Source organism: Lactuca sativa, chromosome 6 (genome assembly GCF_002870075.4).
Source record: "Lactuca sativa cultivar Salinas chromosome 6, Lsat_Salinas_v11, whole genome shotgun sequence".
Lineage (NCBI taxonomy): Eukaryota > Viridiplantae > Streptophyta > Magnoliopsida > Asterales > Asteraceae > Lactuca > Lactuca sativa.
In genome coordinates this window covers 184,114,907-184,129,655 of record NC_056628.2, presented here as the reverse complement: position 1 = coordinate 184,129,655, position 14,749 = coordinate 184,114,907, and the positions used below count along the sequence as shown (strand labels likewise).

At 34.2% G+C, this 14,749-nt stretch overlaps 3 protein-coding genes and 1 long non-coding RNA gene across 4 annotated transcripts; 1 reads left to right on the top strand and 3 right to left on the bottom strand.

Annotated features, from left to right (window-relative positions):
- Nucleotides 1–2,915: 2,915 nt before the first annotated feature.
- On the bottom strand, nucleotides 2,916–3,425 carry LOC128126929 (uncharacterized). The gene has a single exon (XM_052765122.1). The coding sequence runs from the start codon at nucleotides 3,423–3,425 to the stop codon at nucleotides 2,916–2,918; it is 510 nt and encodes a 169-aa protein (XP_052621082.1).
- LOC128126738 (uncharacterized) lies at nucleotides 2,978–4,418 on the bottom strand. The gene is made up of 2 exons (XM_052764806.1): nucleotides 3,807–4,418; nucleotides 2,978–3,729 (listed from the first exon to the last, which is right to left on the bottom strand). The coding sequence occupies exons 1-2, from the start codon at nucleotides 4,416–4,418 to the stop codon at nucleotides 3,493–3,495; spliced, it is 849 nt and encodes a 282-aa protein (XP_052620766.1). The 3' UTR covers nucleotides 2,978–3,492.
- On the bottom strand, nucleotides 4,371–6,787 carry LOC111896437 (L10-interacting MYB domain-containing protein). Its single transcript, XM_052764804.1, has 3 exons — nucleotides 6,359–6,787; nucleotides 5,106–5,462; nucleotides 4,371–5,017 (listed from the first exon to the last, which is right to left on the bottom strand). The coding sequence occupies exons 2-3, from the start codon at nucleotides 5,457–5,459 to the stop codon at nucleotides 4,472–4,474; spliced, it is 900 nt and encodes a 299-aa protein (XP_052620764.1). The 5' UTR covers nucleotides 5,460–5,462; nucleotides 6,359–6,787; the 3' UTR covers nucleotides 4,371–4,471.
- Nucleotides 6,788–7,054: 267 nt separating this feature from the next.
- LOC111908931 (uncharacterized) lies at nucleotides 7,055–7,789 on the top strand. Its single transcript, XR_002856016.3, has 2 exons — nucleotides 7,055–7,192; nucleotides 7,381–7,789. It is a non-coding gene; the product is annotated as an uncharacterized LOC111908931 (long non-coding RNA).
- The last annotated feature ends 6,960 nt before the right edge of the window (nucleotides 7,790–14,749 follow it).

Sequence of the window (14,749 nt, the reverse complement as noted above, 5' to 3'; positions counted from 1 at the left end):
TCGGCCTGCTGGCTTATGTTATATAGGAAGACCTAGGGTGATCCCTAGTATTTGTATGAAAGACCTAGATACAACTCCTGGAATATTATATGTAAGACCAGGGTTTGGACCTTGGTAGTTATATGTATTATGCTAGGTGTCTTTGTGATACTTGCATGGAAGACCAGGAGGTGGCTCCTAGCACTTGTCTATAAGACCGAGGGTTTTGGCCCGTGACCTGACAAGGAGAGACTAGGATACAGCTCACTGAATAATGGCAAGGCCATGGTTGGCACATAGCAATCCCTATTTTATGCATGGTATGTTGTATTTTGGGGAACTTGGTGAGCTTTCTGCTTACGGTTTTATGTTTATGGTTTCAGCTACTTCCGGTATAAAAGGAAATAAGACGACATGACTATAGCGTATCCAGTAGAGTTTTTGCATTGGTAATTTATGATATGTACTAAGATGTTTAAATAATTGTCACACCCCCGGCCGAGGCAGTGAAACATGCCGGGCTATGCGACTAAGTTCATGGGTCATAGGTAAATTAAATATATAGCACAAGTACAACAATAAACAATATAACATTCGTCTTTCCATCTTGATGTGTGAATACAACAATTTTGCAGATAATAATAATACATGAATTTCCTTAATAGATAGTCATATAATACAATAACAAGTAAACTAGGTCACCTGTAATCCAATCCATCTTGAATGTCTGTTTAGTGAATTCCTAAGAATAAATGTAGTTTTGAGGGTCAACACAAGGTTGGTGAGTGTTACTGGTTTTCTGCTAAAAGCAGTAATACTTTTTATAAGTCTAAAAATTATAACCATGTACATATAACAATAGTTAAAACAATGTTTGCAAGCAGTCTTTAAAAGCCCAAAATGTATTTCGGTATAAGTAATTCCATACTTTAGATTGTGTTTGTAATAAATCCTTGAAAGCCAAAATGTATCTTTTGTATAAGTAAATCCTTACTTTAAACTATGTTCGTAATAAATCTTTGAATATCCTTAAAACCAAACTGTTATGTTGCTAAGTAATTCCATACTTAAAAATAGTTTTGAAAGCAACCAAGCCCATGGTTGTTAGGGAGAGATAGAGAGATATTCTAGTTAATGTTTATAGTGAGTCCTATAACCGAACTATGTAACTAAGTGTACCCCCTACAACGCTTAATTGGACATTGTAGTAAAAATTGTAGACACCGATCACCCGCTTCAATTGATCGGTTGAGGGTTGTAGCTAGCAGCCGCAGGTGGGGATGTCAACCCCATATAGATCGATACATATGTATCTCGCTCCGAAGACTAACGATTATAGTAGAGTAGGTATGCTAAGTGTTTAAACTCAACTAATAAATAACGTCTCACAAAAAACCCTTAACTAAAAAGTTTGTGAATAGATCTCAACCCTAACTTAATTGTGATTAAGTCACTAGGCATAATGAATATCGTTGTATAATGTTTATAAAAACCGACTACGTTTGACATATATGTAAAAGTGTAATGTGCTCGCTTTTATAAAAATGAATGTTTCAAATTAATGAACATATGTACATGTATAAATGTGGTATACTTAAACATATAAATATACATATTTAATAATAGCTTTGAATCCTTAAAATACAACAAAGTTTCATAACGTACTTGTTATAATATGCAATGTCATATAAAAATCAATTAATTTTGTAACGTGTAGTATTTGTTGTGTGAAATTGCTATTTCACGATAAAAAACGTACAACGTATACGAAAAATTTATACTAGTTTATTTGTAATAATATGGTAAATCATTAAATAATAAAATTTTTATAAACTAGATTTATTGAATTTTCGCATAAAAAGGAAATTGATTTGTATAAGCAAAATATTTAAGCACATGTATACCAACCCCACCCCCTCCCCCCTCCCCCCCCCCCCCCCCCCCCCCGCGGAAATAATTAAAATATTAAAACGGGGCCGTAGCAGTCACCCTTTAAGCGTGAGTTCGAGTTGTTTGAATTAAAATTCTTTTGAGAAACTTGTTTTGTGAACCGCAAATTCGAAATTCTTGAACATTGAAGTATTCTTGGAACCATTCGTAACAAATATAATTTATTAAGGGTTATTTGGTAATTTAAATTAAGCAAAAATAGGACTGCTTTAGTTAAAATAATTCAAGGGAGGGACTAATTCTGTAACTTGAACAAACTATAGGGGCAATGTATGTAACTTTTTGAATAAATGGGATTATTATTTGGGAATTAGGACTGATTTTTATCGAGACATACCAAAGGAGGGACTGATTGGGTTACAATATCCAAATGCAGGGTTGAATTTGATTAAATTTAATCAAAGTTTGCGTTTCTGGACTTTTGACTTGGAGGGTGTTTGGTTTAACTTTTGTGGGGCAAAAGTCCTTTTTGTAAAAGGACTTTTTGGAAAAGGACTTTTTGGAAAAGTTATTTTTTAAAAAGTGTTTGGATTAACTTTTGAAGGGAAAAGTCAAAAGTTAAAGTGTTTGGTTTAACTTTTATATGTAAAATGACAAAAAAGGACATGTTTACATATTTACATTGATTTACTACTTTACATATATTATTTTATATAAATTTTTTTTAAACACATATTACAATTTTATAAACATTTTATTAGAAAATATAAAATATAAATTTTTTTTAAAATATTTCTAATTTTTTAGATCATACCATGAAAATATTAAAATTAGTACGATCATACAAATTGTAAATAATTTATAAGAGGATTTTTTGTATTAGATCATGACAATATTAGAATTACGTTCATATAAATGTAAAATATAAATTACGTTCATACAAATTAAAATATTTCTAATTTTTTGGATTAGACCATGACAATATTAAAATTACGTTCATACAAATTGTAAATAATTCATAAAAAATATCATAGATAATATTACATTCATCTACGTAATGTGATTATATCTTGTGCAATAATATCCCGTCTCGCTGCCATATATAAATCATCATTGCTCGTGCGACGTGTACTTGGACCTTCTTCATAAACATCACTACCGGTATCACCTCGTACGGGATTGTAGGATTCTTGTTGTGCCCTATTAAACGCTTCATCAAACCTACCAACCTTTCGAATGTAGTTATGGATCGCCATCGATGCTATCACAATTTTCACTTGGTTCTTGTACTTGTAATTAACATGCATGTCTCTTAATAACGCCCACCTAGCTTTCCACACTCCAAAAGTTCGTTCAATGATATTTCGCAATGATGAATGGAGATAGTTAAATTTCTCTTTCGGTCCACGAGGTTCTCGAATAGCAGCCGTGTGTCCACGTCGAAAATCTGGTAAATGATAACGAATATTTGTGCCTTTGTATGGAGCAAGATACCCTCTCGTATTTGGATATCCAGCATCAACAACGTAATATTTATCTGTAAATAAAACAAACATTTATTATTCGTTTCAAACAAGTAGAAAAAACATAAAACTTGTATTCCAAAAAAAAAAAAAAAAAATACTAACCACCCGTTGGATAGGGAAAATTAAGATCTGGTCTCTGTAAGGCTTCATTGAAAATTCTTGTATCGTGTGCAGTCCCCTCCCAACCGGCCCAAACAAATGTAAAGCACATGTTAAAATCACAAACAGCCATTATATTTTGTGTTGCATATCCTTTTCGACCAATGTACTTCACTTCATCTTTTTGTGGAACTGATGCCCTAACGTGTGTCCCATCTATAGCACCAATGCAATCCTTCAAATTCAAAAATATATCATAAATAAATTATTTGTTAAAGTTTGACTACCAAGAAAATAAACATTGGATAATACCTTGAACATTGGATAATACCGAGGGTTATTTAATATATATTCGGGAACATCATCATTATAGTTTGCGTCTGGCTTGATGATGTCGGCACTCAGTTTTAGCACGGCTTCCAAAACTGTATGGAAATGCCTGTGAATCGTTTCCCCTGAATGATTAAAAAATTCTTGCACAAATCTATTGCTACACCCATGCGCCAAAGTCATCAAGAATATTCCTACAGACTCCTCTATAGATACTTTTCGGCTTTGTTGTAACCCGTAATTTGTAGCAAGATCTAAGCATAACTGTCTAAAAACCGGTACGTTAAGTCTAAACAACTCATAACAACGTCTACGATGGCCATTTAGTACTTCTGTAATAAACATGTGCCCTGTGCGATCTGAAGTGTGACATGGTGTACGTAAGTTACGAGCGAGTATTATCCCTTTCAAAGCTAATCCACATAACATTTCAAATTCTCTATCCTCTTCCATTACACATTCTTCATTATCATTTGATGAATTAGAATCATCACTATCCATCCTACATAATACAAATAAAATGATGTCAACCATTAACACATAACATAAAGTCAAACAATAACACATAATATAAAATGTCAAAGGACAACACATAATGTCAACGGATAACACATAAATGTCAAAACATAACACATATGGCTAAATCATTATTTCATAAGTAACTTAAGAAACTCCATCTTGGCTTCGTCGGTCGTTGGAAACATAAAAGCTTCACGGTTTTGCTTTTTGGTGAAGACAAACAAGGCTTGTGAAAAATTGTTGGACCCTTCACGAAAATCGGGGAACTTGATGACAATGGCCATGCAATCTGCTATTGTTGGGGACGGATTATTTTGTGGATAAGTTTGTGTGCTTTTTGATGATATGGCATCCAATAAAGCATCAACTTTTTCTTCATAAATAGAATTTTTACTCTTGGTTGGACGGTTGTTGGAAACAGACTTAGACCTCTTCCTTTTACTTGAACTACTTTCATTGAGACTAGTAAAAAGAGGCTCATCATCATCTAAATTGATTTCATCACTATCTCCTTTGCCCTCCATATTTTCTTCGTTTGGATTGCTATTGTTTTGAAATTGTAATGGAGTCATAGTCTGATCTCCAACGGCAACAGAATCCCGAAACAAAAAAGCATATTTCTCATCAAATATGCTCAAATCTGTGTTCCTAAATTTGACATAATCTTTATTCTCCTACAAGACAAAAAGATATTGTAAATCAAATATGTTCAATCTATATGCAATCATAACTTAAAATAATTAAAAAAAAAAGTAATCATACCTTTATTTTCTCCTCCCACCACTCGGGGGACGCATCTATTAGGCTTCTCGTCCCACCGAGTCCGGTTTCAAGTCTCATTAAGCGGTCATAAAGCTTCCACTCTTTTTTCATGTTCTCCCATTTGTTTGTTAGTTGTTTTTTTTCAAGGCTATAACCTGTTTTCTCCTTAATACGTCTTTGTATATTTTCCCACCCAATTCTATCAAAGGAGGAAGTGGCTTTACGACCTTTTTTTTTTTCAATCAAACACGAATCAACAAACACCATGAAGCTACGATTATCCCACCCAAATTTTGGTTTTTTCATTTTTAAAGATGTTTCACAGTCAACATTTGTAGTGTTGTTTTCATCCATTATCTGTGAATACATATAATATTAACATTTAAGCAACAAACCAATTTCATTAACCCTTCTAAATGATTTCATTATTTTATCAAAATTCTAATCAAAATAGAAAAAATAGATTATCACAACATATCAATTTCACAATATAGTCAATTTCGCTTAAACCTATTTTGGCACACCAATATTTTCAACAAAGAGAAACTTGTATTGTTTGTAATGTGGATGAAGTATATAAATAAGTGATCTTACAAACGACATTTAAGATGGTATTTAATATGCTTATTTTGCAACAAAATGATGTACAACATGATCCCATATAAGATGGTAAAAACTAAAAACCCTTTAATATTTCTTGTAATTTATTGCTAACTTGAAAAGTAAATTCAATTTTGTTTTTCAATCAAAATAATTTTATATGACATATAGTAAATTCTTGTAATTTATTAAATAATTTTCTAAGTAAATTCAGTTTTGTTTTTCAGATTTGGGTTTGCTTATGATGAAATTCTGTTTGTATGTTGACTTTGAAAGTCAATTCCCAAAATCTTGCAACAAAAATCGATGTGAACTTTTTTGTTCAAATATATAACTCTATTGCTATAATCCAATATCTAATGACGATAACATTTTGGTCTCAAATCAATTTCACAGCAAATAAATCGGAAGGAGCACATTTCACAGCAAATCAATTTGACAGCAAATAAATTTCACAGCACATCATATCAATTTCAGCAATCAATTACACAATATCAATTTCAGAAATCCTAAATCAAATTGAAATCGGAAATCAAATGGAAATCGGAAATCGGATATCAAATGTAACATCATAGATCGGAAATCAAATGGAAATCGGAAATAGACAAGAAGAGATTGCAACATCTGAGATCGGAAATTGAATAGAAACAAACCTGTTCGCGGGGTTGCAGGTCGCCGGCGTCGCCGGTGTTGCAGGTCGCCGGCGTCGCCGGTGTTTGTTGCAGGTCGAGAGGTCGAGATGCGAGAGAGATCGAGATGCGAGAGAGAGTGCTTGAGCGGAGAGAACAAGAGAAGCTGTGAATGGACGTGAATGAATGTGGCGTTAATTAGGGTAGATAAGGGCATATTGGTAATTTCCAATTTTTAGTTGCTGAAAAGTTAGGAAAAGTCATGTATACGTGACTTTTCAAAAAGTCTCAAAATACTCTATACAAAAAGTCATTTATAAAAGTCATTTTTACCTTACCAAACATCTTTTTGGACTTTTTCCAAAAGATAAAGAAAAAGTCATTTTAAAAGTCAATCCAAACACCCTCTTGGTCAAGAACAAAAACACGTTTTTAGGTCAAGTCTCATTTCATCGGATCAAAGAGCTCCAACAACGGGAATATGTGTCGCCTTCATCAGACTGAAGGGGCAATGGAGAAGGAACCGAAAAGAAAGCAGTGGTCGAACACAGCGAAACGAGATAATACGAAGGCTTGCAGGCGTGACTTCGTCGATCGACCGCGAGACGGTTCATCTCCGGCGTTTGACGAGGCCAAGAAAGAAGATGGGGAGAAGCAGCGAGGTTGCCTTCGTCCTCTTCTGGCCTTGAGGTGCGAAAGAGGGAAGGTGCGATAGGGCTAATCAGTCACCGAGGAGGGGAAATGTCGACCTCCGGTGAGTGACCAGACCGAAGAAGGAGGAGGTGTTCGGTGGTTTTCTATCCATCGTTGAGAAGGGGAGAAACACAGAGGCAGAAGAGCTGCCGTCGATGGTCGCAGGTAAGTTGACGGGGCTGCTTCAGCAGTCCGGTGGCGTTTCTCTCTCTCTCTCTCTCTCTCTCTGTGTCTCTCTTTTTTTTTCGGTTTCCGATCAATTAATAGGTAAAAATGGTCTTTTCGGATGTTGTTTGTTTTATCATGAATCTACGGAATGAACAAGTTAGATATTTTGGCTTTGCTTTTGACAGAAAATCGATGGGGGAAAAATTGTTCTCTTGTTGTTTGACAGGAAAAGAAGAAGGAAAAATAAAGGGGAAGCTGTTGTTCTTTTTTGTTGCAGGTGAGCAAAAGAACAAGAACAAAATTGTTCTTGGCTGGAAACGAAGAATAAGGGGAAGAATAACAACAGCAAGGGAAAAGGGCTGCTATCCTCTTGATTTCACATGTAAACAACACTCCAGTGGTGTGTTCTTTTATATTCAATCTTAGTCAATACTTTAACTTCAATTTGGTTGTTAATTTACGCAATGTCAAAAACTCCCATTATGTATGTACTTGAGAAGAGAAAGAGTGTGGGAGAGTAGAAGGAAACGTGATTGGTGATTGTGTGTACCTTGAATAAGATTTAGAAGTTATAAGAAAATGATTTTGATGAGATTTTGTTGGGTTGGATTACTTGTGATACAAAGAGATTGTATGTGTACATAACATTCATACTTTCTTTATGTGTGATGTTTTGATTTCATTGGTATGTATTTGTGAGTATTTGTTTGATTTGGTATGTATTATTCATGTTTTCCATTTGTATATGTATGTATACTTAAAACTTTTACAAACCATTTCTTAACAATTATAATATATTTTTATATGGGAGAAATTCGTATATGCCCTCCTAAACAGCTAAATATCATATTTGTCCGGCTTAAACTCCAAATATCATATTTACCCTTCTCAATGTAGTTTAATATCATATATACCCAATTGAATTATTTTGGTAATTTTTTTTATTTATAATTGTTTTTCATTATATTAAGTCATTATAATTAAAATACAATTTGAGTGGACAATATTACCCTTGTTACTTGCTAACACATCATGTTTTCCCCTATCGATCACAAAATCACGATCGAGCCTGATCGAGCCTTCCCTCCCTGATAAGATAGTTTAAAGTCAGTTGATACAGGGTGGTTGTGGTTGGCATTCATGAGGCCCACATCATCTTGACACAAGAAGTTGTTTAAAGATATGTGAAGCTTTTGCTCACATTCCCTTTTGATCCCTCGACCAGAGGCCGTTGCAGTTGTAGTTGTATGATTGTTTCCCACAAAGTTTATGTTATCTAGCGTACACCCAAATGGAACTGCATTTTGATTGTATGAAGATTATCAAACGCAGTGATGAAGGTGAATTTTGAAATCGGAAAACTTACATTTTCCTAAGAGTTGAAGTTGGGGAAATGTAGTCATGTCATACTGTGAGTGTGATCAGTGATCTTTGGGGAAGGGAGGTTATCCGGAATGACCCTAAACATGTTACTGTTGCTTCTAACACAGATCAATAATGGAATCGAATTCAATAAATCACACAAAAACAACTAACAGATTGCATGTGCATCATCAGACAAATTTCAGTAAATATTAACCTAAATTAGGCGACCATTTCAATACCAAATTACAAATCTATACACAAATAAGATGAAATCATAAAAAACACAAATTTCTCTTGATTTTATCAAAATATCACCATCAAAATCAAAATTTCGAAATAATGCAACACCCGAAACAATAGATTTCGATCGGAAAACATTGATAAATAAAGAAAGAAATAGAGGTGGATCTGGAGGGAATACCCTTGATGCAATGATACACGTGTGTGTTTGCGCGACAACTGGGGAAGCAACGATTGGGACCAACGATTGGAAGCAGAGAATGGCTGCAATGGTCGGAAGTATCATGGAGTGAAGGCTGGCTCGATCGTGATTATGTGATAGATGGGGGAAAACGTTGTCTCTTAGCAAGTAACAAGGTTAATATTGTCCATTCAAATTATATTTTAATTATAATGATTTATTATTATGAAAAACACTTATAAATAAAAAATATCAAAATAATTGATTTGCGTATATATATGATATTAAAAAACATTAAGAAGGGTAAATATGATATTTGGAGTTTAGGCCTGGTAAATACGATATTTAGCTGTTTACGAAGGACATATACGAAATTCTCCGTGTCATGAATTTGTTATATAAATTGTATAATACACATACATATAAATTTCCACATATATGTTTGGAATGCAACATTTATAAATTTGTTGAACTTTGTTTGTTAAATTACAAATTGACACATATATTACTAGGTTTATGAGATATATAAAGAATTGAAGATTTATACATATTAAATGTCCAAATTTGTCATATGTATTATTAATTAGTATTTCGAAATTTTACATTATATATATATATATATATATATATATATATATATATAGAGAGAGAGAGAGAGAGAGTTATATCATTTTTTTATATAACTTATATATACATTGTGATTACACAACTAATTTGGATGTTTTGAATTCGCATACGACTTCAAATATATATATATATATATATATATATATATATATATATATATATATATATATATATATATATATATATATATATATATATATATATATATATATATATATATATATATATATATATATATATATATATATGTATTAGCCTAGTGATTATATATTTCATAAACATTTTTCAAAATAATAACTACCATATATTTTTTTGCATATTTATTTATCGTGATGTATACCTCGATTCTCGTGCCCTCTTATCGATTCATTTAAATTATCTAAAAGTGCCTGCTTAATGTTCAGGTCGTGATGGATCCAAAAATGAAGAATGAATTGAATTTTGTTAAACTAATCTTCTTGAAATGACGTTTTAAGATTCACGTTTAATAAATCTTAAAACGTCTGATTTTTCTACTTTTATAAATATTTTACTGAAATATTATAAGTATGAAATTAAATAATAGCTTATGACATGAGTCCAAAGATGTTTTCGGAATTTCCATTTGAGTTGTGGAAGTCCCGCAACGGATATAAACAATTTTAATGGTTTTAAGAAAATCAATATTATACTGGTTTTTTGATTCTTAAAACGGCCGTATCTTTTGCATAAGAATACTATTTGGGTGTTCTTTATCTTTTCGAAAACAGGGAAACACATACTTCGAGACTAAAATGTTTGCTTTGCTCATAACTGCTTAATACGGAATTTCAAATTTTTATACGCATTCCTAGGGGCATAGTTTGAGTTGTTCGATTTGTTTGTCATATTACATATTTGGAAGTAAGATACCATCTGGTACTTATAATAGTTGAAATGAATTTATTTACTTTACATAAGATGCAATAGAATTTAATGAATCAAATTACAAAGAGACTTACTGTGAACATGACCATTCACAGTCGTTCACCATCCCAAAATTATTAGGTTATAAAATATTTTGTTCCATTATTATTTTGTACAACTATCGTTTCGTTCCACTAGTGGAGGGAACACCGTTGAATAGTTGTGAATACTTTTGTTTCATCTAGTCCTCACATTTCTAAGTAAAACTTTGGCTCTCTACGAGGGTTCCATCGGGCATTTATTATAGATATGTGGCTTTGTTTGAGCCTTTTGATTTCTCGATCCGTCATCTCCACCAGTTCCTTCACGAAATGAAGGTTAGTGTTGACCTAGATCTCATCGAGAGGCAAGACAAGGTTCTTATTAGAGAGACGCTTTTAAAATTATATACGTGGTAGGTGTGTTGAACTTTTTTGAGTTCTTGAGGTAGATTAAGTTTGTAAGGTACCGGACCAACCCTTGCCAGGATTTCAAAAGGTCTAATGTAACATGGGTTTAGTTTACCCCTTTTCCAAATGTAATGACACCTTTTCATGGTGCAACTTTTAGTAGGACAAAGTCTCTTATTTTGAATTCTAAGGGTATGCCTCTTGTGTCATCTTAACTTTTCTGATGATTACGTGCGACATTTAACTGTTCCTTTATTTGAATGATCTTCTGTGTTATTTCATGATTGCCCTAGGGCTAGTGTGTAGAATATCTTCAGCATGCCTTATAGCTAACTAAGTATCTCTAGCTTCTGTACAACATATCGAAGAACAACATATGTGTCCGTACATGGCCTCGACTGGAGTGGCCTTTATGCTAGTGCGTTAACTGTTGTTATATGGAAATTCAACTAGTGGTGAGTGTGTATCCCATGAATTATTGAAGTATACCACCCAAGCACGAGGCATTCATTCTAAAGTTTGTTTCGTTCCTTCACTCTAGCCATTTGTTTGAGGATGGTAGGTTGTATTCATATCGAGTTTGGTTCCTAGGAACCTTTGCAATGATTGTCAGAATATAAAAGTGAATCTATATCTCAGTCCAAGATGATAGATATTGGCACATGGTGTAGCCTGACTACTTCTCTAAAATAGGTCCTGGTGAGTTTCTCCATCTTGTCAGTCTCTTTGGTGGCTAGGAAACGGGCAAACTTTATTAAACAGTCAACCATTATCCATAGGATGTCATAACCTCTTGAAGTTCTTCACAACATCATTATGAAGTCCATTGTCATGTACTCTTATTTCCATTCTAGGGCTGACGGTTGTTGTAGTAGACTAGACAGCTCCTGGTACTCTACTTTGACTTTGGAGTAGGTCAAGCACTTACTGTTATAGGTAGCAATCTCTAGCTTCATGTTGGGCCACCAATACAACTTCTTAAGATCGATATACATCTTAGCTGATCCAGGATGTATTAAATATATCTCAACTTATGAGCTTCATTTAAGAGTAGACTCCTGACTTCACCAAACTTTGGGTCCAAATTCGGTTCATGAAATATCGTGATTCGACTTCCTTGCGGTCGAACCATTTACTTTGCAAGTTTTCTTCTATGATATTCACAGGTTTGAGTAATTATAGTTGAACATCGTGAATTCGATTGGTGAGATTGGAGTGGGTGGTTAGGGTTAGAGCCCTTACACAAATTGGATTTGCTTTTTCTTTCCTGGTTAAAGCGTTTACTACGACACTTGTTTTACCAGGATGATAACGAACTTGACATTCATAAACATTTAGCAATTCGATACACCTTTGTTATCTCATGTTGAGCTCCTTCTGGTCAAAGATGTGTTGGAGGATTTTTTTTGTCAGTGAACACGACACAGTTCGTTCCGTAGAGGTAGTATATCCAAATCTTTAAGGCAAACACTGCAACTCCCAACTCTAAGTCATAGGTAGTGTAGTTGGTCTTGTTTGGCTTGAGTTGTCTGGATGCATATGCAATGAATTTATTTGTTTGTATCAGTATGCATCCTAACCTTTGGTGTGAGGTGTCACAGAATACTATGAAGTCTTCTGTTCCTTCTAGGAGACATAAAATCGGTGCATTGCACAACAACTATTTCAATTTCTAGAAGGTAGACTCTTGGCTGTCTCCCCAATTGAAATTTTTGTCTTTCTGGATTAAAGCATTGAGAGGCTTGGCTATTTTTGAGAAGCTCTCGCCAATCTCTAAAAATAGACTGTGAGCCTTAAGAATTATCGTTCTTCGGTTGGTTCTGTTGCTCATTCCGAATGGCATAACTAGAGACTTGTAGTGATTGTACCAAGTCCTAGATGTTATCTTTGGAATGTATGCTTCTTCTACTCTAAGTTGATCATAGCCGGATTTTAGATCGATCTTTGATCAGTAACATGGTCCTTATAGCTGGTAGGTCATCGATCCTCAGGAGTGGATATCAGCTATTGATGATGAGTTTGTTCAAATCTCGACAGTCGATGCATATCCTGAATGATTCATCCTTCTATTTGACAAACAATATCGGAGCTCCTCATGGAGAGAAGGTTGGTCAGATAAAGCCTTTGTCAAGAAGTTCTTGGAGATGAATGGATAGTTCTTGCACTTCCAATGGAGCTAGACGATAAGGAGATCTTTCCACTGGTGTTGCACACGAAATCAGGTCGGTTCGGAATTTGACCTGTCAGATGGGAGGTACCCGAGGTATCTCTTCTGGAAGTACGCCCGGGTAGTCGCACACTTGTGGAGCAAATGACCATATGTACCTTTCGGTCTCTTTTTATTCCGGGTTCAACATTCTTGGGAAAAGGTGTGCCAGGTCGTTAAATCGGAAGGTGTTAGCAGTCACCTCCAATCCTATCATTCTATGGTTCAGCTGTATAGAGAGTGCTCGGTTCCAGAAATCCTATATATTTCCAATTTGTAGAGAGAGGGATGAAATCCCGATTTCAAACGATAAAGAGAAAATTGAATTCCTACCAATCTCAAACGATAGAGAGGGAATTGAAATCCTACTGATTTCAACCAATAGAGAGAGAAGTTTTGAGATTACAGAATGATCGGATAAATATGGGTTTCTCTGTAGCAACGGTAGCGGAGCCATTCATTCTTTGTTCTTCTTTGGGTTTAGGCGAACTAGGAAAATCTGATCGTTATTCCAAATTTTTAAGTATTTTTAAAATGTAGCATGTAGTATTTGTCGTGTGAAATGGTTATTTAACGATAAAATAACCATAATACGTATACAAAAAATTTATACTAATTTATTCGTAATAATATGGTAAATTGTTAAATAATAATATTTTTATAAACTAAATTTATTGTATTTTCGCATAAAAAGGAAATTGATTTGTATAAACAAAATATTTAGGCACATGTATTCCTCCGAAATAATTAAAATATTCAAAAGGGGCGTAAGCACTCACCCTTAAGCGTGAGTTCAAGTTGTTCGAATTCGGATTCTTTTCTAAAACTTGTTGCGTGAACTGCAAATTCATTATTCTTGAACTTTAAAGTATTCTCAGGACCTCGTAACAAATATAAACTATTGGGGGTTGTTTGGTAATTTAATTAACCAAAAATAGGACTGCTTTGGTTAAAATAATTCAACAGAGGGACTGATTTTGTAAGTTGAACAAACTATAGGGGCTGGTATGTAACTTTTTGAATATATGAGATTATTTGGGGATTAGGACTGATTTTTATCGCGAAATACGAAAGGAGGGACTGATTGGGTTACAATCTCCAAATGCAAGGTTGAATTTGATTAAATTTAATCAAAGTTTGGGTTTCTTGACTTTTGACTTGGTCAAGAACAAAAACATATTTTTGGGTCTAGTCTCGTTTCATCCGATCAAAGGACTCCAATAACGTTAATACGTGTCGCCTTCATCAGACTGAAGGGGCAATGGAGAAGGAACGGAAAAGAAAGCAGTGGTCGAACACGGCGAGAGGGGATAATACGAAGGATTTGAACATGGGTCAATAGGTTATCCACCATATCTTCCACATGTCTTACCAAGTCACCACAAACCAAGTGTTTTTTTTTTCTTTTTTTTTTTGGCTTTGTTTCGATCAGCAGCAAGGGGAAAGGGCTGCTATCCTCTTGATTTCACATGTAAACAACACTCCAGTGGTGTGTTCTTTTATATTCAATCCTGGCCAATACTTTAACTTCAATTTGGTTGTTAATTGAAGCAATGTCAAAAACTCCCATTATGTATGTACTTGAGAAGAGAAAGAGTGTG